This window comes from Aedes albopictus, chromosome 1 (genome assembly GCF_035046485.1).
Source record: "Aedes albopictus strain Foshan chromosome 1, AalbF5, whole genome shotgun sequence".
Lineage (NCBI taxonomy): Eukaryota > Metazoa > Arthropoda > Insecta > Diptera > Culicidae > Aedes > Aedes albopictus.
In genome coordinates, this window is record NC_085136.1 from 223,167,258 (window position 1) to 223,187,596 (window position 20,339).

At 38.4% G+C, this 20,339-nt stretch overlaps 1 protein-coding gene across 1 annotated transcript; it reads right to left on the minus strand.

The window, feature by feature from the left end:
* Positions 1–978: 978 nt before the first annotated feature.
* LOC134285485 (uncharacterized) lies at positions 979–19,899 on the minus strand. Its single transcript, XM_062846300.1, has 2 exons — positions 19,461–19,899; positions 979–2,251 (listed from the first exon to the last, which is right to left on the minus strand). Exons 1-2 carry the CDS (start codon positions 19,511–19,513, stop codon positions 994–996), a joined length of 1,311 nt encoding a protein of 436 aa, XP_062702284.1. The 5' UTR covers positions 19,514–19,899; the 3' UTR covers positions 979–993.
* Between the last annotated feature and the right edge of the window lie 440 nt (positions 19,900–20,339).

The following is a 20,339-nucleotide window of genomic DNA, read 5'->3' on the forward strand; positions in this document are numbered from 1 at the left end:
ATTCGATTTTTAATTATGATTTCCAGGGGGTTGATTTTATTTTATGGATGCTCTTTCTCTGTAGCAAGAGGAGAAAGATGTCGACGATACAGTTGCTCTTTAGTGGTTTATTAAGGTTTATTTAACTAGCCTACTGATTAGAAATTCTTTCATACAAGATCAATTTTCAAGAGTTGGAGAATCATGTTGCTTACGATATGCTAGGATACAAATCAACTTTTTTTTATTTTGTTCTTTTTCAAATTAATCAATCATTGAACAGTCACTTAACAACTAAAATTCATTGGTATTCGTACCAAAAGGAGTCCTAGTCGAGTCCTAGTTGCAACACGCTGTAACGAATTGCGGTAGTCCTACCAAGTAATGATCGTGCGTTTCGGATGGCATAGAATTTTTCCATTAAACGAGGTCTGTCGTCGCTGATAACTAATTCAGCCACAAATGTAGCAATCACCTGAATCTCTTCCTTTGCCGCATACGCTTTTAGTGGTTTGTCACTGCCTTCTTTGACGCAAAACAACCCAAGTTTTGATGAATCATTACTCATTAACATGTCAAACACCTCTCCTCCGACAGTATTTACATCAGCCCCAGAATCAATAAGGAATGGTATTTCAACCCCTGCAACAATTCCAACCACGATTTCATTGTTTGCAGCTCGACGGTTTGAACATTCTCCAAGTCTGCCGATACAAATGACATCCGATTTTGAATCATGTCCGTCGCAGTTTCTTTCGTCTTCGAGATCTAATCGTCTACCATTAGTGACATCGATCACCGTCGTAGTACTATCGGCGGTCACCAACTCGCCCTTAATTAAAGGGAAGGATATAAATTTGGAATGTTACATTATGTATCTATCGTTAGTCTTTGTTAATTGAATATCATGTTTATTTGTTGATTCATTTCTATTCAAAAATCAATTATTACAAAACGAATTCATTATTTCAGTTTTTCAAAGAATGATAAAAAGTGATTTCATTGTCATCGAAATTAAACAAACGGTTTAACACTTACGGAATCGTCCATCGGCGCTGAGTCTTCATCCTTAACGGCGGCGATCTTCTTCGCGCTGGCCGGTGAATCCTTTGTGTCGTCACTGTATCGGCGTTTGATCGATCCTGCTGAGCTTGCTCGGATGCTTGGTTTATGACAGGCCCGCTCGAAATGTCCCTTGACGTTACACTTACGACAGATCTTGTCGATTGCGTAGCATTCGGAGGCTTGATGCTGCTTGCTCAGGCATCTCCAACAAGGGGCCCGTGCTACCGATGAATTTCTAACAAATTCACGACGGCTGTATCCCCCACCTCTACCGGATCTCCAATTGGTAGGAAGCCGTTGCTGAACTCCTGCCCGTCTGTTTGCCCTACCAACACCGCTGTTTGTCACTCGGCTTGCTTGGCCACCGTAGGATACCGCCGCTACCTCGAGTTGTTCCGTTTGCCGATGATTTTTGGCAAACATCTCTTCGTTAAGTTGTTCCATCTCCAAAGCACGTACCCTTTCCAGTAGCTCTACCAGTGAACCTCTCTTGCGAAGAGTCTTCCTGGCAGTCTCGCGAACCTTTTGGTTGACGGCATGTGACTGAATGGAATCAGCTACGTGTTCCGCCAAGTTTTCTTCGTTGAAGTCACACAGCTTCGCCACTGCCATTACACGCTTCACATACTTAACGTCAGTTTCTCCAGACTTCTGGGTCAGTGATCGTAGTCTTTGGCGTTGCATAAAGATGTAGTCACGTGATCCGTAAAATGCCCCCAAACGGTGAACAGCATTGGCATATGGAAATAATACGGCATTAGGAGATTCCGGGTATGACAACGTGCTCTCCAAAATATCCAATAGTTTCGGGCCTGCCTTAATTCTGAAAATGTTCATTTTTGTGGCCTCGTCAACTACGCCCGCTAGCTGCATTGAAGCCTCCAAGATGTGCTTCCACTGTTCGTACGACTTACGATCGATGTCATCTTCTCCATCCATGGGTTTGCACTCCGGTACTTGCAATGATGCAAACGACAAGTTGCTCATGGAAGCCATTAGAGCAGAATTTTGCTCCTCTGCAGAGTTCTCACATCTTGTGGTCGAGTGCAGGCGGACAAAGCTTCCTTCTCCCATCGTATTCTCCATTCTCCTATTGCTGGATTTGGCTTTCTTAAGTTTGGCGACTAAGGAGGCGTTGCGCTTTCGTTCTTCTTCCAATTCTTTTGCCAATACAGATGGATCCTTAGCCGCTAATCTTGTGATCTTCCTGTTATTGGGGAAACAGAAAAAACAACGAGTTTATATTGGCTTCAAGCAGGTCTGCTCGTTGATTTAATGCTTATATCAGTCTTTTAACATCAATGTATAATTCATCGTACTCAATTCCATAAAACCTTTATTTAATAGGCAGTCTCACTCGAGTTAAATATCTCTTTTAGACACACCAATCCTCTCAAGGATTGAATTTTATTCTACGGATTTGACTTTTCAAGTCATATGTCAGTTGAATGTGTCAAGAACAAGGTTTCATATAAGTTTGTCATCGAGCAATTCAGCTCATTGATTTGATATTTGTATAAGTCTTTCAAATAATCGTATAATTCATCGTGCTCATTACCTATTCTATCCGTTGACTCATCCGAGTCCAGGGTCTAACTCACTGACAGCTTCTTATTCCCGAACATTGGCTTCTCAAGCCATGTGGCATCATCACTTCATTGAACCATAATCTACCCTACTTTCTTTAGACACACCAATTGGTTAACCCTCTCAAGGATTGGATTTCATGACACACATTATAATTCTCCTATTCATGTGTCGATGTGCCAGTTGTTCGATCACCTCGATTAGAGTCTCGCTGGTCAACTTTTCTTGGTTGAACTTCAATCTCATTCGCTGGCTCACCCGAGTCCAATGTCCTTTTTTTTGGACACACCAACCCTCTCAAGGATTGGAATTGGATTTGATTGTCCAGACATGCGTCAGACGTTAGATCAAAGTGATGCATGAATTAAAAATATGTATTCTATATATTTTTTTTTGTTAGATCTCCAACTCAATTCCTACATCAATTACTCAACTAAAACTCAAGACTGACTGCACATGTCAATGGTGTACTAACAGGTATGTTTTATTCTAATAATTCAACCAAACATTCGGATTTAACGAGTTGTTGAAGTTATCAGCCTCAAATATTCGTTTGGAATCCCAATTACCTAAACCATCTATTCAATTCATTGACTCCTCCGAGTCAAGTGTTCCGTTATAGACACAAGAAATCACCAACGGCTTGGATCTTATTCCACACATTAGACTATTCCAGTCATATGTCGGTCGTTCGGTCTCCTCCTCGATCAGAGTTTCCTTGGTCAACTCTACTTGGTCGAACCTTAATCTGATTTGCTGGCTCACTCGAGTCCAATGTCCTTTTTTAGTTTTGATTATTCCAGTCATACGTCGGTTGTTCGGTCTCCTCCTCGATCAGAGTTTCCTTGGTCAACTCCACTTGGTTGAACCTCAATCTGATCTGCTGACTCACCCGAGCCAAATGTCTCTTTGGACACTCCAACCCTCTCAAGGATTGGATTTTGCTCCGCACATTTGACTATTCCAGTCATATGTCGGTCGTTCGGTCTCCTCCTCGATCAGAGTTTCCTTGATCAACTGTACTTGGTTGAACCTCAATCTGATCTGCTGACTCACCCGAGTCAAATGTCTCTTTGGACACTCCAACCCTCTCAAGGATTGGATTTTATTTCACACATCTGACTATTCCAGTCATATGTCGGTCGTTCGGTCTCCTCCTCGATCAGAGTTTCCTTGGTCAACTCTACTTGGTTGGATCTCAATCTGATCTGCTGACTCACCCGAGTCAAATGTCTGTATCTCTCATACTAATGGATCTAAGAAAAACAATAATTCAACCAAACATTCGGATTGAACGAGTTATTGAAGTTACCAGCCTCAACTACTACGTTATCAATCTAAAAGGTTTTTTTTAGTTTAGAATTATCATTTTTTTTACCCATTTATTCGGATTGAATATATATATAACCTTCTCCTAAAACGAATTATTGAAGTTACCAGCCTCAAAATGTTCGCTTTGGAATCCCAGTTACATATACCATTTATTCAATCCGATCAGGTTGGACCTGATTCTTATCTGCTGACTCACCCGAGTCAAATGTCTCTTTGGGCACTCCAACCCTCTCAAGGATTGGATTTTATTTCACACATTTGACTATTCCAGTCATATGTCGGTCGTTCGGTCTCCTCGATCAGAGTTTCCTTGGTCAACTGTACTTGGTTGAACCTCAATGTGATCTGCTGACTCACCCGAGTCAAATGTCTCTTTGGACACTCCAATCCTCTCAAGGATTGGATTTTATTTCACACATTTGACTATTCCAGTCATATGTCGGTCGTTCGGTCTCCTCCTCGATCAGCGTTTCCTTGGTCAACTGTACTTGGTTGAACCTTAATCTGATCTGCTGACTCACCCGAGTCAAATGTCTCTTTGGACACTCCAACCCTCTCAAGGATTGGATTTTGTTCCGTACATTTGACTAAAGGGTGATACGGTCAAAATTTGGTCACACAATTGTTTTCATAACTTTAGACTGCGTACACCAAAACAGCTAATTTTTGGACCAGTAATGCTACATTATATGTAGCTTATACCATAAAATTTTCATCAAAATCGATTAAGTATTGGTTGATCTATAGATAAAACCATCGACCTACCTTTTTAAAATTTTGTACAAAGGCGCTCCATAGTAAATTTTCGGAAATTTAAGGTCAATAAAGCACAATTTTGATTATAGAACTACCAATACTGCTCCGATTATTATCAAAATTTTACAGTATAATACTATTATGAAAATATGTTCTTAGTAAAATTTTGAGCCAATTTGCATGAATACTTTCAAATTTGTAGCAGTTTGAATATGAAAAAAACTAACCGGGTGCCACTTAAGCAAATATAACTTTGTAACGGCTGGATCAAATTGAATGAATTTTTTACACAACATTTTTATATGCATACTTTACATACAGAAAAATTTTCATTGAAATCGGTTAAGTATCTCTGGCTCTATAAATAAAACAGTAAAAATGTGTTCTTATTTGGTGCAAAAAAAATTGAAATTGCAGATCTCAGAGTTCAACAATATCTCCGCAAATACTAGACCGATTTTGATGAAAATTTTATGGTATAAGCTACATATAATGTACCACTACTGGTTAAAAAATCAGCTGTTTTGGTGTACGCAGTCTAAAGTTATGAAACAAATTATGTGACCAAAATTTAACTTGACTTGACAAAATTTGACAAAATTTGACCACCTAAAAAATATAACTTTATAATGGCTGGATCAAATTGAATGAAATTATTACATAACATTTCGATATGTATACTTTACATACAGAAATTTTTTTATTGAAATTGGTTCAGTATTTCTGGCTCTATAAATAAAAGAGTAAAAACGTGTTCTTATTTTTTAATCCTCTTTGTATAAAATTTTAAAATTGCAGTTTTCAGGATTCACAATATCTCCGCGAATACTAAACCGATTTTGATGAAAATTTTATGGTATAAGCTACATATAATGTACCATTACTGGTTAAAAAATCAGCTGTTTTGGTGTACGCAGTCTCAAGTTATGAAACAAATCGTGTGACCAAATTTTGACCGTATCACCCTTTATTCCAGTCATATGTCGGTCGTTCGGTCTCTTCCTCGATCAGAGTTTCCTTGGTCAACTGTACTTGGTTGAACCTCAATCTGATCTGCTGACTCACCCGAGTCAAATGTCTGTATCTCTCATACTAATGGATCTAAGAAAAACAATAATTCAACCAAACATTTTGATTAAACGAGTTATTGAAGTTTTCAGCCTCAACAACTACGTTATCAATCTAAAAGGTTTTTTTTTGGTTCAGAATTATCATTTTTGTTTTTTACCAGGGTACGAAAAACGGATCACGCCAAAAAACAAACGCTTTGTCCTAAGCGGTGCATGTTAATAACAAAGGCGCTCCGCAACAAACGCATGTCAGACAATGAGAGCAACAAAACAAACATCGCTTGCCGTGCGTGTGCTGATATTCCGACTTTTCTGCTGAAATTTTCGACCCACATGAACGAATTCATAAGCATTTGGACGAAATAAGACTCTTACAAACCTCAGAGTTGAGTTTCAGTTGTAAAACAATGCAAAAATCACGATGTGAATAGATCGAGACAAATATTCCTACCGTTTTTGTTGTGAACAAACTCGGGAGCGATTTTGTCATTATCTGCTAACGAAAAAACAAAGCGTTGTTGCCGTGCCTTCTTTGTTGCATATTTTTCGCTTGCGGTGGCATATTCTGCGTACACTGTTTTTTACCCATTTATTCGGATTGAATATATACAGGGTGTTTGTTTCCGGAGTGCAGATATTTTTAGGGTGAATAGGTCTCCATGAGTTATGAAAAAGTGCCCAAGGAACATGGGGTCGGAAATCACTGCTAAGTGAGTTAATCACATTTTAAGTTTTTTAATTTAGCTCATTTTTGAAACCCTCTATCTACTAAACTATCAGTCGTACCATCAATGTCAACGCTCGAATTGAAAGCTAATGACTTCTACTATCTTAGCCTCTTGGACGTGAACTTTGTAAAATTAGTCTAAAAGGCTTAAATTTTCAAAACATTGCAAAACATGTCGAAAAAAACAGCTCTTTTTCAGACATTTTTGATGATTTTAATATGAAAACAAAATTTCTGTTAAAAAAGTTCTTCTACAAAACATGCACGAACTTGTTCTCTAAAAATGTTTCTTTGACAGCAAAACTCTATCTTTTGTAGATTAGCAAGAAAATGATTTTGAAAATATCGCTCCAAATTGCATCAACACCATGCCAAAAAAATGGTCATCACCCCATCCGTTCGTGCGTTCGTGTGATGTTGCTCTACGGTATGAGGACGACGGCAGCTGCTGGTGCTGCCGTCGCGAACAGAGAACGAGTTCGCTCTTTGTCGCGTTGTATCCCCGCCTGTGGAAGATTTCGAGGCGGAGTGTGGCTTCTGTGCCATATTCAGTTTGACGCGCACTATACACTTGTTTTGGACGGAGCGAAAGCGCTGACAAAAGTGTATTTACAAGAGCATCCCTTTAAATCCTTCGCACTCGTAGCTCTGCTGCGGTGCTGTTCAGATGGGGAGGTCTATGCGTGCGGGAATTTAGAGCATGCACTAGAGAATGCACTTATTAAATACATTTTCAAATGTACTAAATGTATTATGTGTAGCGTTATTCTTCTTCTTATTACTGGTATAACATCCCCAATGGAACAGAGCCTGTTTCTCAGGATAAACATGCAGCAAAAATTTGCGGGATTTCAAGGTTAATAATGCTCATAAGAAATCTGGGAAATACATTAATCATTTTAGAAGGAGTTGTTGGTTTTTAGAGAACGTTGGGGATTTTTAGGAAATATTGAGGATGTTGAAGGAAATTTAGGAATCATGTGGGTCTTCATGGGAAATGACGCCTTTGTGAAGTCTAAGCATTAATTTGGACATTTTAGGAGAAGTCGGCGATTTTTAGGGAACATTGGGGATTTTTAGGAGATATTGAGCATGCTAAATTAAACATGGGAATCATGAGGGTCTTCATGGAAAATGATGCTTTTGGGAAATCTGAGCATTAAGTTGGTCATTTTAGGAGAAGTCGGAGATTTTTAGGGAACATTGAGGATTTTTAGGGAACATTGGGGATTTTTAGGGAACATTAGGGATTTTTAGGAGATATTGAGGATGTTAAAGGAAACTTAGGAATCATAAGGGTCTTAATGGGAAATGATGCTTTTGTGAAGTCTAAGCATTAAGTTGGACATTTTAGGAGAAGTCGGGGATTTTTAGGGAACATTGGGGATTTTTAGGGTACATTGGGGATTTTTAGGGAACATTGGGGATTTTTAGGAGATATTGAGGATGTTAAAGGAAACTTAGGAATCATAAGGGTCTTAATGGGAAATGATGCTTTTGTGAAGTCTAAGCATTAAGTTGGACATTTTAGGAGAAGTCGGGGATTTTTAGGGAACATTGGGGATTTTTAGGAGATATTGAGCATGCTAAAGGAAACATGGGAATCATGAGGGTCTTCATGGAAAATGATGCTTTTGGGAAATCTGAGCATTAAGTTGGTCATTTTAGGAGAAGTCGGAGATTTTTAGGGAACATTGAGGATTTTTAGGGAACATTGGGGATTTTTAGGGAACATTAGGGATTTTTAGGAGACATTGAGGATGTTAAAGGAAACTTAGGAATCATAAGGGTCTTAATGGGAAATGATGCTTTTGTGAAGTCTAAGCATTAAGTTGGACATTTTAGGAGAAGTCGGGGATTTTTAGGGAACATTGGGGATTTTTAGGGTACATTGGGGATTTTTAGGGAACATTGGGGATTTTTAGGAGATATTGAGGATGTTAAAGGAAACTTAGGAATCATAAGGGTCTTAATGGGAAATGATGCTTTTGTGAAGTCTAAGCATTAAGTTGGACATTTTAGGAGAAGTCGGGGATTTTTAGGGAACATTGGGGATTTTTAGGAGATATTGAGCATGCTAAAGGAAACATGGGAATCATGAGGGTCTTCATGGAAAATGATGCTTTTGGGAAATCTGAGCATTAAGTTGGTCATTTTAGGAGAAGTCGGAGATTTTTAGGGAACATTGAGGATTTTTAGGGAACATTGGGGATTTTTAGGGAACATTAGGGATTTTTAGGAAATATTGAGGATGTTAAAGGAAACTTAGGAATCATAAGGGTCTTAATGGGAAATGATGCTTTTGTGAAGTCTAAGCATTAAGTTGGACATTTTAGGAGAAGTCGGGGATTTTTAGGGAACATTGGGGATTTTTAGGGAACATTGGGGATTTTTAGGAGATAATGAGGATGTTAAAGGAAACTTAGGAATAATAAGCTTCATGGGAAATTACGCCTTTGTGAAGTCTAAGCATTGAGTTGGACATTTTAGGAGAAGTCGGGGATTTTTAGGAAACATTGGGGATTTTAAGAGAACGATGAGGATTTTTAGGAGATATTGAGGATGTTAAAGGAAACTTAGGAATCATGAGGGTCTTCATGGGAAATTACGCCTTTGTGAAGTCTAAGCATTAAGTTGGACATTTTAGGAGAAGTCGGGGATTTTTAGGAAACATTGGGGATTTTAAGAGATCGATGAGGATTTTTAGGAGATATTAAGGATGTTAAAGGAAACTTAGGAATCATGAGGGTCTTCATGGGAAATTACGCCTTTGTGAAGTCTAAGCATTAAGTTGGACATTTTAGGAGAAGTCGGGGATTTTTAGGGAACATTGGGGATTTTTAGGGAACATTGGGGATTTTTAGGAGATAATGAGGATGTTAAAGGAAACTTAGGAATAATAAGCTTCATGGGAAATTACGCCTTTGTGAAGTCTAAGCATTGAGTTGGACATTTTAGGAGAAGTCGGGGATTTTTAGGAAACATTGGGGATTTTAAGAGAACGATGAGGATTTTTAGGAGATATTGAGGATGTTAAAGGAAACTTAGGAATCATGAGGGTCTTCATGGGAAATTACGCCTTTGTGAAGTCTAAGCATTAAGTTGGACATTTTAGGAGAAGTCGGAGATTTTTAGGGAACATTGGGGATTTTTAGGGAACATTGGGGATTTTTAGGAGATAATGAGGATGTTAAAGGAAACTTAGGAATCATGAGGGTCTTCATGGGAAATTACGCCTTTGTGAAGTCTAAGCATTGAGTTGGACATTTTAGGAGAAGTCGGGGATTTTTAGGAAACATTGGGGATTTTAAGAGATCGATGAGGATTTTTAGGAGATATTAAGGATGTTAAAGGAAACTTAGGAATCATAAGGGTCTTAATGGGAAATGATGCTTTTGTGAAGTCTAAGCATAAAGTTGGACATTTTAGGAGAAGTCGGGGATTTTTAGGGAACATTGGGGATTTTTAGGAGATATTGAGGGTGGGGGCTGGCTCACCAAAACTTCCGGTCCGCTTTAGTGCTTTATGCATCATTGTGGCCAGGTGTTGTTCTAGTTTTTCCAGCTGTATTGTAAAGCATGAGCGGTGATCCTTGGCATTCTTGTGTAAATTGGGGTACTCGGAATGTTGATCGATCACCGATTATTGCTGGCAGATGCAGTGGAAAGTTTGTCTTAATACGTATCAATCGTCTCTGACAAACGAGAAAAACTGACCTCACTGATTACCTGTCTCTGAGCCAAATTTGGTATAGAGTCTTCAGTCTCCGATTAATCGCTTCATGTTTGATAGAGGCTTTTAATCCAATGGGTTACATAGCCGCTATCCGAATGAAGAGAGTAATGTTCCGCGTAATATATCACAAATCAAAAGAGGTGCGGTACATTACGTGGAGCGGATATACTGAATTGGGTACCAGACCAAGTCCCTGCTGGGTGGCACGAAATAGGTGAGCCATAGACAATAGAATCGTCAATGTCGTAGGGCATAGTATGTGACTATTGTCGAAACAACACTATTTTTGGTCATTGTCCAACCAAAATCATAAGCGGCGTCTACTTACTCTAAGCGCATAACTATGTTAGGGTCAAGATTAGGATGAAATCATTGGTAAAATATAATAACACTTTTTAGTTTGTGTAGTTAGTTGAACTAGAGTTAACTTTTTATTGAGACATTTTCTGTAGGTTTATTATGGATTACAATACATTAGCTGTCCTTTAACTGAATTATTTTATAACAGTAAACAACTTTATTCCTTCTTGATAAAAGTTGTATTATCAAAAGCATTTCAATGTGGACAAAGAATTGCCAAACTATACATCTGATCAGATATTTTTCCGGTATTAAATTGGGGGTGGAGAGTTAAACACTTACGGAAAATAGTTTTTAAATGTCAGACAAACATCAAATGAACACAGCTACCAATGAACCAAACCTTCTCTACTGTCTTCTCATTTTGCCGCTTCCTATCCTCAATTGAACTTATCTGACACTAGTTAGGACTGTCTGTGGAAGATCCGGGTTTCTAATTCTGTGTAGGACTTGTTAAAACGGGATGCCTGATATGCACTGCGGACAAATGGTCTGGAAGCACTGAGCAATCACAATTACTGTCGTACTAATCATATGAAATGCATGCTTTTCTACTTACATCCCGAACGTCGCCAACCGGCAAAGAGGACATGACGAAAAAACGCGAGCTGGCCCTAACAAAAACTAGAAATGCGATGAAAATGGTCACCGATGCAACGATATGGAAACAAAATAGATGAGAAATTATCGACCAAATCAAGATCTATGAACATATCGCTAATGTTCTTTATCATTCTTTCTTTTTCTCGTTGCAGCAACAAAATCGAAACTTCTCTACTATCTCTTCATTTTCTGCCTCTTCCCATCCTATTCCCACATCTTCTTATATCCTCTACCCCATCTATTGAATGTATCTGACACTTGTTGGGACTGGTAACGTCAGCGCCTGCCTGTGGAAGATCCCGGTGTGCTAATTCGGTGTAGGACATGTTAACGGGGGAGGCTTAGTAGGTCCACATCTGCCCACAAGCAGATGGGCTGACAGTTGTCGGCCTGGGTGTGGACTGAGCAATTACAATTACAACATTGGGGATTTTTAGGAGATATTGAGCATGCTAAAGGAAACATGGGAATCATGAGGGTCTTCATGGAAAATGATGCTTTTGGGAAATCTGAGCATTAAGTTGGTCATTTTAGGAGATGTCGGAGATTTTTAGGGAACATTGGGGATTTTTAGGGAACATTGGGGATTTTTAGGGAACATTGGGGATTTTTAGGGAACATTGGGGATTTTTAGGAGATATTGAGGATGTTAAAGGAAACTTAGGAATCATAAGGGTCTTAATGGGAAATGATGCTTTTGGGAAGTCTAAGCATTAAGTTGGACATTTTAGGAGAAGTCGGGGATTTTTAGGGAACATTGGGGATTTTAAGAGAACGATGAGGATTTTTAGGAGATATTGAGGATGTTAAAGGAAACTTAGGAATCATGAGGGTCTTAATGGGAAATGATGTTTTTGTGAAGTGTAAGCATTAAGTTGGACATTTTAGGAGAAGTCGGGGATTTCTAGGGAACATTGGGGATTTTAAGAGAACGATGAGGATTTTTAGGAGATATTGAGGATGTTAAAGGAAACTTAGGAATCATGAGGGTCTTCATGGAAAATGATGCTTTTGGGAAATCTAAGCATTAAATTGGACATTTTAGGAGAAATCGGGGATTTTAACCCTTCAGCGCGCGCGCTGTTGTAAAAAGTACAACACTACCAAAAAACCTCGCTTTTCGTATACAGCACGAGCGTGGTGCAGTTTCGGTTGTTTGAAGGCGCGCGTCCTGGAAGGTTAAGGGAACATTGGGGATTTTTAGAGAACGATGAGGATTTTTAGGAGATATTGAGGATGTTAAAGGAAACTTAGGAATCATGAGGGTCTTAATGGGAAATGATGTTTTTGTGAAGTCTAAGCATTAAGTTGGACATTTTAGGAGAAGTCGGGGATTTCTAGGGAACATTGGGGATTTTAAGAGAACGATGAGGATTTTTAGGAGATATTGAGGATGTTAAAGGAAACTTAGGAATCATGAGGGTCTTCATGGAAAATGATGCTCTTGTGAAATCTAAGCATAAAATTGGACATTTTAGGAGAAGTCGGCGATTTTTAGGGAACATTGGGGATTTTTAGGAGATATTGAGGATGTTAAAGGAAACATGGGAATCATGAGGGTCTTCATGAGAAATGACGCCTTTGTGAAGTCTAAGCAATAAGTTGGACATTTTAGGAGAAGTCGGGGATTTTTAGGGAACATTGGGAATTTTGAGGGAACATTGGAGATTTTCAGGAGATATTTAGAATGTTAAAGGAAACTTAGGAATCATGAGGATCCTAATGAGAAATGATGCTTTTGTGTAGTCTAAGCATTAAGTTGGACATTTTAGGAGAAGTCGGGGATTTTTAGGGAACGTTGCGGATTTTTAGTAGATATTGAGGATGTTAATGGAAACATGGGAATCATGAGGGTCTTCATGAGAAATGACGTCTTTGTGAAGTCTAATCATTAAGTTGGACATTTTAGGAGAAGTTGGGAATTTAAAGAACATTGGGGATTTTTAGGAGATATTAAGGATGTTAAAGGAAACATGGGAATCATGAGGGTCTTCATGAGAAATGACGCCTTTGCGAAGTCTAAGCAATAAGTTGAACATTTTAGGAGAAGTCGGGGATTTTTAGGGAACATTGGGGATTTCAAGGAAATATTGAGGATGTTAAAGGAAACTTAGGAATCATAAGGGTCTTAATAGGAAATGATTCTTTTGGGAAATCTAAGCATTAAGTTGGACATTTTAGGAGAAGTCGGGGATTTTTAGGGAACATTGGGGAATTTTAGGTATTGAGGATGCTAAAGGAAACATGGGAATCATGAGGGTCTTCATGGGAAATGATGCTTTTGGGAAATCTAAGCATTAAGTTGGACATTTTTGAGAAGTTGAGCTTTTAGGGAACGTTGGGAGTTTTTAGAGAACGTTGAGGATTTTAGGGAGACGTTAAGGAAGTTGTCATGGGAAATGATGCTCTTGGGAAATCAAAACATTAAGTTGGACATTTTAGAAAAGGTTGGGGATTTTTAGGAAACGTTGGGAATTTTCAGAGAACGTTCTCTAAAAATCCTTATTTTCCCCTAAAATGTCCAACTTAATGCTACGACTTCACAAAGGATAAATTTCCCATGGAGACCCTAATGATTTTTAACTTGCCTTTTACCTCCCAATAACTCCATAAATCCGCCACGTTCCCTGAAATCCCAAACCTTTCCAAATAATTCCCAACATTCTCTCAAAATCCCCAACGATTCCTAAAAATCCCCAACTTCTCCTAAAATGTCCAACTCAAAGCTTAGATTTCCCAGAAGCATCATTTCCCATGAAGACCCTCATGATTCCTAAGTTCCCTTTAACATCCTCAATATCTCCTATAAATCCCAAACTTTCCCTTAATATCCCAAACCTTTCCAAAAAATCCACAACGTTTCCTTAAAATCCCCAACTTCTCCTAAAATGTCAATTTTAATGCTTAGACTTTACAAAGGCATAATTTTCCATGCAGACCCTCATGATTCCTAAGTTCCCTTTAACATCCCCAATATCTACTAAAAATCTTCAACGTTCTCCAAAAATCCCCGACTTCTCCTAAAATTTCCAACTTAATGCTTAGACTTCACAAAGGCGTCATTTCCCATGAAGACCCTCATGATTCCCATGTTTCCTTTAACATTCTCAATATCTCCTAAAAATCCCCAACGTTCGCTGAAAATCCCCAACTTCTCCTAAAATTTCCAACTTAATGCTTAGACTTCACAAAGACGTTCTTTTCCATGAAGACCCTTATGATTCCCATGTTTCCTTTAAGGACAAGGTATTTGGAGTACATAACTCAAAATTTCAAGAGCACCGTTTTTTAGAACCGTTTAACGGATTTGGATGAAAATGCATCACGCTAATTGTTCAGTGGTTGTCAACAGAGTGATGCATTTTAATCCAAATCCGTTCAACGGTTCTAAAAAACGGTGCTCTAGAAATTTTGAGCAATGTACTCCAAATACCTTGTCCTTAACATCCTGAATATCTCCCAAAAATCCCCAATGTTCCCTGAAAATCCCCGACTTCTCCTAAAATGTCCAACTTAATGCTTAGACTTCACAAAGGTGTCATTCCCTATGAAGACCCTCATGATTCCTAAGTTTCCTTTAACATGCTCAATATCTCCTAAAAATCCCCAATGTTCCCTAAAAATCCCTGACTTCTCCTAAAATGTCCAACTTAACGCTTAGATTTGCCAAAAGCATCATTTTCCATGAAGACCCTCATGATTCCCATGTTTCCTTTAACATCCTCAATATTTCTTAAAAATCCCCAATGTTCCCTAAAAATCACCGACTTCTCCTAAAATGTCCAACTAAATGCTTAGACGTCACAAAGGCGTAATTTCCCATGAAGACCCTCATGATTCCTAAGTTTCTTTTAACATCCTCAATATCTCCTAAAAATCCCCAATGTTCCCTAAAAATCCCCGACTTCTCCTAAAATGTCCAACTTAATGCTTAGACTTCACAAAGGCGTAATTTCCCATGAAGACCCTTATGATTCCTAAGTTTCCTTTAACATCCTCAATATCTCCTAAAAATCCTCATCGTTCTCTTAAAATCCCCAATGTTTCCTAAAAATCCCCGACTTCTCCTAAAATGTCCAACTTAATGCTTAGACTTCACAAAGGCGTAATTTCCCATGAAGACCCTTATGATTCCTAAGTTTCCTTTAACATCCTCAATATCTCCTAAAAATCCTCATCGTTCTCTTAAAATCCCCAATGTTTCCTAAAAATCCCCGACTTCTCCTAAAATGTCCAACTTAATGCTTAGACTTCACAAAGGTGTCATTCCATATGAAGACCCTCATGATTCCTAAGTTTCCTTTAACATCCTCAATATCTCCTAAAACTCCCCAATGTTCCCTAAAAATCCCCAATGTTCCCTAAAAATCCCCGACTTCTCCTAAAATGACCAACTTAATGCTCAGATTTCCCAAAAGCATCATTTTCCATGAAGACCCTCATGATTCTCATGTTTCCTTTAGCATGCTCAATATCTCCTAAAAATCCCCAATGTTCCCTAAAAATCCCCAATGTTCCCTAAAAATCCCCAATGTTCCCTAAAAATCCCCAATGTTCCCTAAAAATCGCCGACTTCTCCTAAAATGTCCAAATTAATGCTTAGACTTCACAAAGGCGTCATTTCCCATGAAGACCCACATGATTCCTAAGTTTCCTTCAACATCCTCAATATTTCCTAAAAATCCCGAACGTTCTCTAAAAACCAACAACTCCTTCTAAAATGATTAATGTATTTCCCAGATTTCTTATGAGCATTATTAACCTTGAAATCCCGCAAATTTTTGCTGCATGTTTATCCTGAGAAACAGGCTCTGTTCCATTGGGGATGTTATACCAGTAATAAGAAGAAGAATAACGCTACACATAATACATTTCTGGAGCTCGATTTGAATAGGTCGTATGTGATTTCGTCGATATAAAATTCGATCAGTTGGATTCGCTTCTTATGGCGAAAACTGTTAAAATTTAACAAAATTAATACATACAAGCGATTCCTTACAAAACAGGCTTTCGGTTTTATCATTAAAAGCCACTGAAATATCATCCATATTTCTACTATTACTAAAATAAACTGATCGAATTTTAAATCGACGAAAGCACATACGACCTATTCAAATCGAGCTCCAGATTTAGTACATTTGAAAATGTATTTAATAAGTGCATTCTCTAGTGCATGCTCTAAATTCCCGCACGCATAGACCTCCCCATCTGAACAGCACCGCAGCAGAGCTACGAGTGCGAAGGATTTAAAGGGATGCTCTTGTAAATACACTTTTGTCAGCGCTTTCGCTCCGTCCAAAACAAGTGTAGGGGAGCAAAGCCCAAAATGCCAAGATGGGGTAAAATGGCCCAACTCATAAAATCATTCCTGAATGAGACTTGAGCATTGCTATAGGTAAATGGTGTCAAGATATGTTTGCATCAAACATTCTTCTAGGAGCTAGACCACCAAACCCACGAAAAATCCTTTGATTTTCCAATGAAAATTGGCAACTTCCGGTTTTTCGTGCTTGCAATTAAGGTTTTCTGGTGATTTTATTACCAGCCAAGTGTTTCCAACGAGATTGAGGCACACATGGAGACGCATGGTTGTTGATGTCTAAAGTTTCCATGTTAGGGGTCATTAAAATATTACGATCATCGTTTTGCGGGGAGGGGGTAACACTCCATTTATTGAGTATACGAAAAAAGCGGGACAGAGGAGGGAAAAGGAGTCGGAAATGCCCGAAAACTGATGGACGTAATTTTTGAATGTTTTCATGAAGTGGCATCTTACCCCATGGCAGATGTTCGTTTTGCACCACTTCCGTTTTACGAATCAATTTTTAAAATCACTGAAAATCTATGAAAATGCAATAGTTTTGTGAATATTTTTGCTGAAGTATCGAGTAAATATTGTCTAGTTGCTGTTACCACTTTGGAAGCCTAACAAATGAGGCTAATTATCATTGAAAACGATGAAAGTTTGAAAAATGGCATTTTACCCCACTTGACCCTATAGTGCGCGTCAAACTGAATATGGCACAGAAGCCACACTCCGCCTCGAAATCTTCCACAGGCGGGGATACAACGCGACAAAGAGCGAACTCGTTCTCTGTTCGCGACGGCAGCACCAGCAGCTGCCGTCGTCCTCATACCGTAGAGCAACATCACACGAACGCACGAACGGATGGGGTGATGACCATTTTTTTGGCATGGTGTTGATGCAATTTGGAGCGATATTTTCAAAATCATTTTCTTGCTAATCTACAAAAGATAGAGTTTTGCTGTCAAAGAAACATTTTTAGAGAACAAGTTCGTGCATGTTTTGTAGAAGAACTTTTTTAACAGAAATTTTGTTTTCATATTAAAATCATCAAAAATGTCTGAAAAAGAGCTGTTTTTTTCGACATGTTTTGCAATGTTTTGAAAATTTAAGCCTTTTAGACTAATTTTACAAAGTTCACGTCCAAGAGGCTAAGATAGTAGAAGTCATTAGCTTTCAATTCGTGCGTTGACATTGATGGTACGACTGATAGTTTAGTAGATAGAGGGTTTCAAAAATGAGCTAAATTAAAAAACTTAAAATGTGATTAACTCACTTAGCAGTGATTTCCGACCCCATGTTCCTTGGGCACTTTTTCATAACTCATGGAGACCTATTCACCCTAAAAATATCTGCACTCCGGAAACAAACACCCTGTATAACCTTCTCCTAAACGAATTACACACTTAATTTTGATTACCGAGTTCGGTAATTTTTTGACGAGATTAAAACTGCTGAGCACCGAACTCGTTCAGCAAAAATGCATTGTTTACCTTTTCCATACGATTTTGACAGTTGTTTTACTGAGCCTCAGTAAAATCGATTACCGAAACTACCGAGATCGTACTGCTGTTATAATCTCGTCAAAAAAGTACCGAACAGGCAATTCAGAAATAAGTGTGTATTGAAGTTACCAGCCTCAAAATGTTCGCTTGGAATCCCAGTTACATGGGCGCCGTCCACAAATTACGTAACGCTCTAGGGGAAGGGGAAGTATGACCAAGCGTAACGGTTCATACAAAAAATTTAGGATTATCATACAAAAACGTTACGGAGGGAGGAGGGAATGTCAATTTTAGCGTTACGTAATAAATGGATGCTGCCATATACCATTTATTTATTTTTATTTATTTATTTGTTTTTTTTACCCATTCATGCAGATTGAATATATATAACCATCTCCTAGAACGAATTATTGAAGTTATCAGCCTCAATAACATTTGCATTACGAGCCATTTAAAATATAACCTATTCAACAGTGAGTTGATTTATTATTCATAATTGTTGCTACTGCCACGCAGATTCTCATCGTTGCTATCTAACATGGCGGCTGAAATATGCTTGAGTGGTTCAAATTGTCTTCGGCCCGGGTTTTTTTTTATTGACTCAATGGATCACTAAATTAATCCATTAATTACAGTGAATTTTGTATTTGAAATTGTTGAGAGTGTTCTTTGTCGTCACTGTGGAAATCGGTGAAAGAATTTTAGGATGAAAAAAATAAAATTAGTAGGTTTATCAAGATGGCCGCCAAAGCTCAAATACGAAAACGACATTAGCCTCAGATTCTGCCGCATTAACGTGACCGACAAAGCAGGCCAGAAATTCAAATTACCAACACCTCTTAACAATCGTACAATTAATACACTTTAAAACCAAGGCATGACTCTCGGCATGACTTTTTTTTTTACATGGCCGCCAATCTCAAATCAAGATTCAGACTCCGCCGCATTACCTTCAGAAATTAATGTTAACAATTATTTTGTTGCATCCGCATAATATTTTGAAAACCGGTGGATAGTTAATTACAGTGAATTTTGTATTTAAATGGTTAAGAGTCTTCTATGTCGTGTCTGTAGAAATCGGTAAAAGAATTTTGGAAAAAAAACAAATTTAGTAGGCTTCTCAAGATGGCCGACAACGTTCAAACACCAAAACGACATTAACCTCATATTCTGCAGCATTAATATGACCAACGAAGCAGGCCAGAAATTTTATTAATATATTTTAACTATCATGATATGACTTCCATTAAGCACAGGAACTTTGCAACTCAATTTATTGAATCTTCACTGTCGTCACGCAGATTTTCACCGTCTCAATTCAACAAACATGGCCGCTGAAGTATCTCTAATCATCATCGGTATGGATTTTTGAAATTTTGGTCAATTAAAATCTCCTTTGCACAATAATACAATTTTGGATAATTAGTTTCACTTACTTCTTTCCGGGAGCGTTGGTCGCATCGCTGATTGCGCCATTGTAGGAATCCATGATTATTTCCGAAGCACAAGCCAAACTCTTTATCCACCAGCCGAACTTACTTCACACCGGCCGAACACACTTCTTCACTTTTTTCAACTTTTCACAGGAGCTCCGTTGCACAGAACTTCTTCGAAGCACATCGAACTCAAAACTGAATTCTCCTTTCCGATCACCGTTTCCGCAGCACTTTGTTCTTTATACATCTCTTACACACACATCTTCAAAACTTCTCGCACACTCTCTGCCTTCCAACTTCCTGTCTTGCCCTGTTTACACGATTTTAGACCAACTTTATTTTTAGACTAGTTCATGCTGTCATGCAGTACTAGAAAACTACACTCAACAAATATCAACATTCAAAATTAGTATTGCAGTTTTTTTTTTCAATTTATCTCACTTAATACCTACACAATCTTTGAAGAAATCTCCTTGATAAATCCATGGAGGAATTCCTGGAAAAAAAGTACTTGGGAAATATCTGGAGCAATTTAAGGAGAAATGAATTGTTAAATTCAAGCATGAATTCCAGAAGAGTTTCCAACAAAATTTTCTAAAGGAATTTCAGAAGCAATACCAAGGGATTTTCGTAAAGAAATACCAAGAGGTAACCCTGGAAAAATATGAAGCGGAACCCCCGGGAAATCCATAGAGGATGCCCAATTGGGAAATCTAACAGAGGAATCATAGTGAAATCTCTAGAAGATTTGCATGAGTAATTACAGAAGGCATTAATAGAGGAACATTTTACGAAATTCTTAGAAGGATCCCTGAAGGAATCCTCAGTAGGTTGGCTCCAGGGACACGTTCTTTTCCATTTGGGAAATTTTCGCTTCCG

Bases quoted from the DNA above. Each gene is read 5' to 3' on its own strand.
- LOC134285485 (XM_062846300.1), bottom strand. From the start codon at position 19,513: ATGGATTCCTACAATGGCGCAATCAGCGATGCGACCAACGCTCCCGGA. The intron at 2,252-19,460 runs GTAAGTGAAACT...CCCCAATAACAG, and splicing joins ACCAACGCTCCCGGAAAGAA to GAAGATCACAAGATTAGCGG.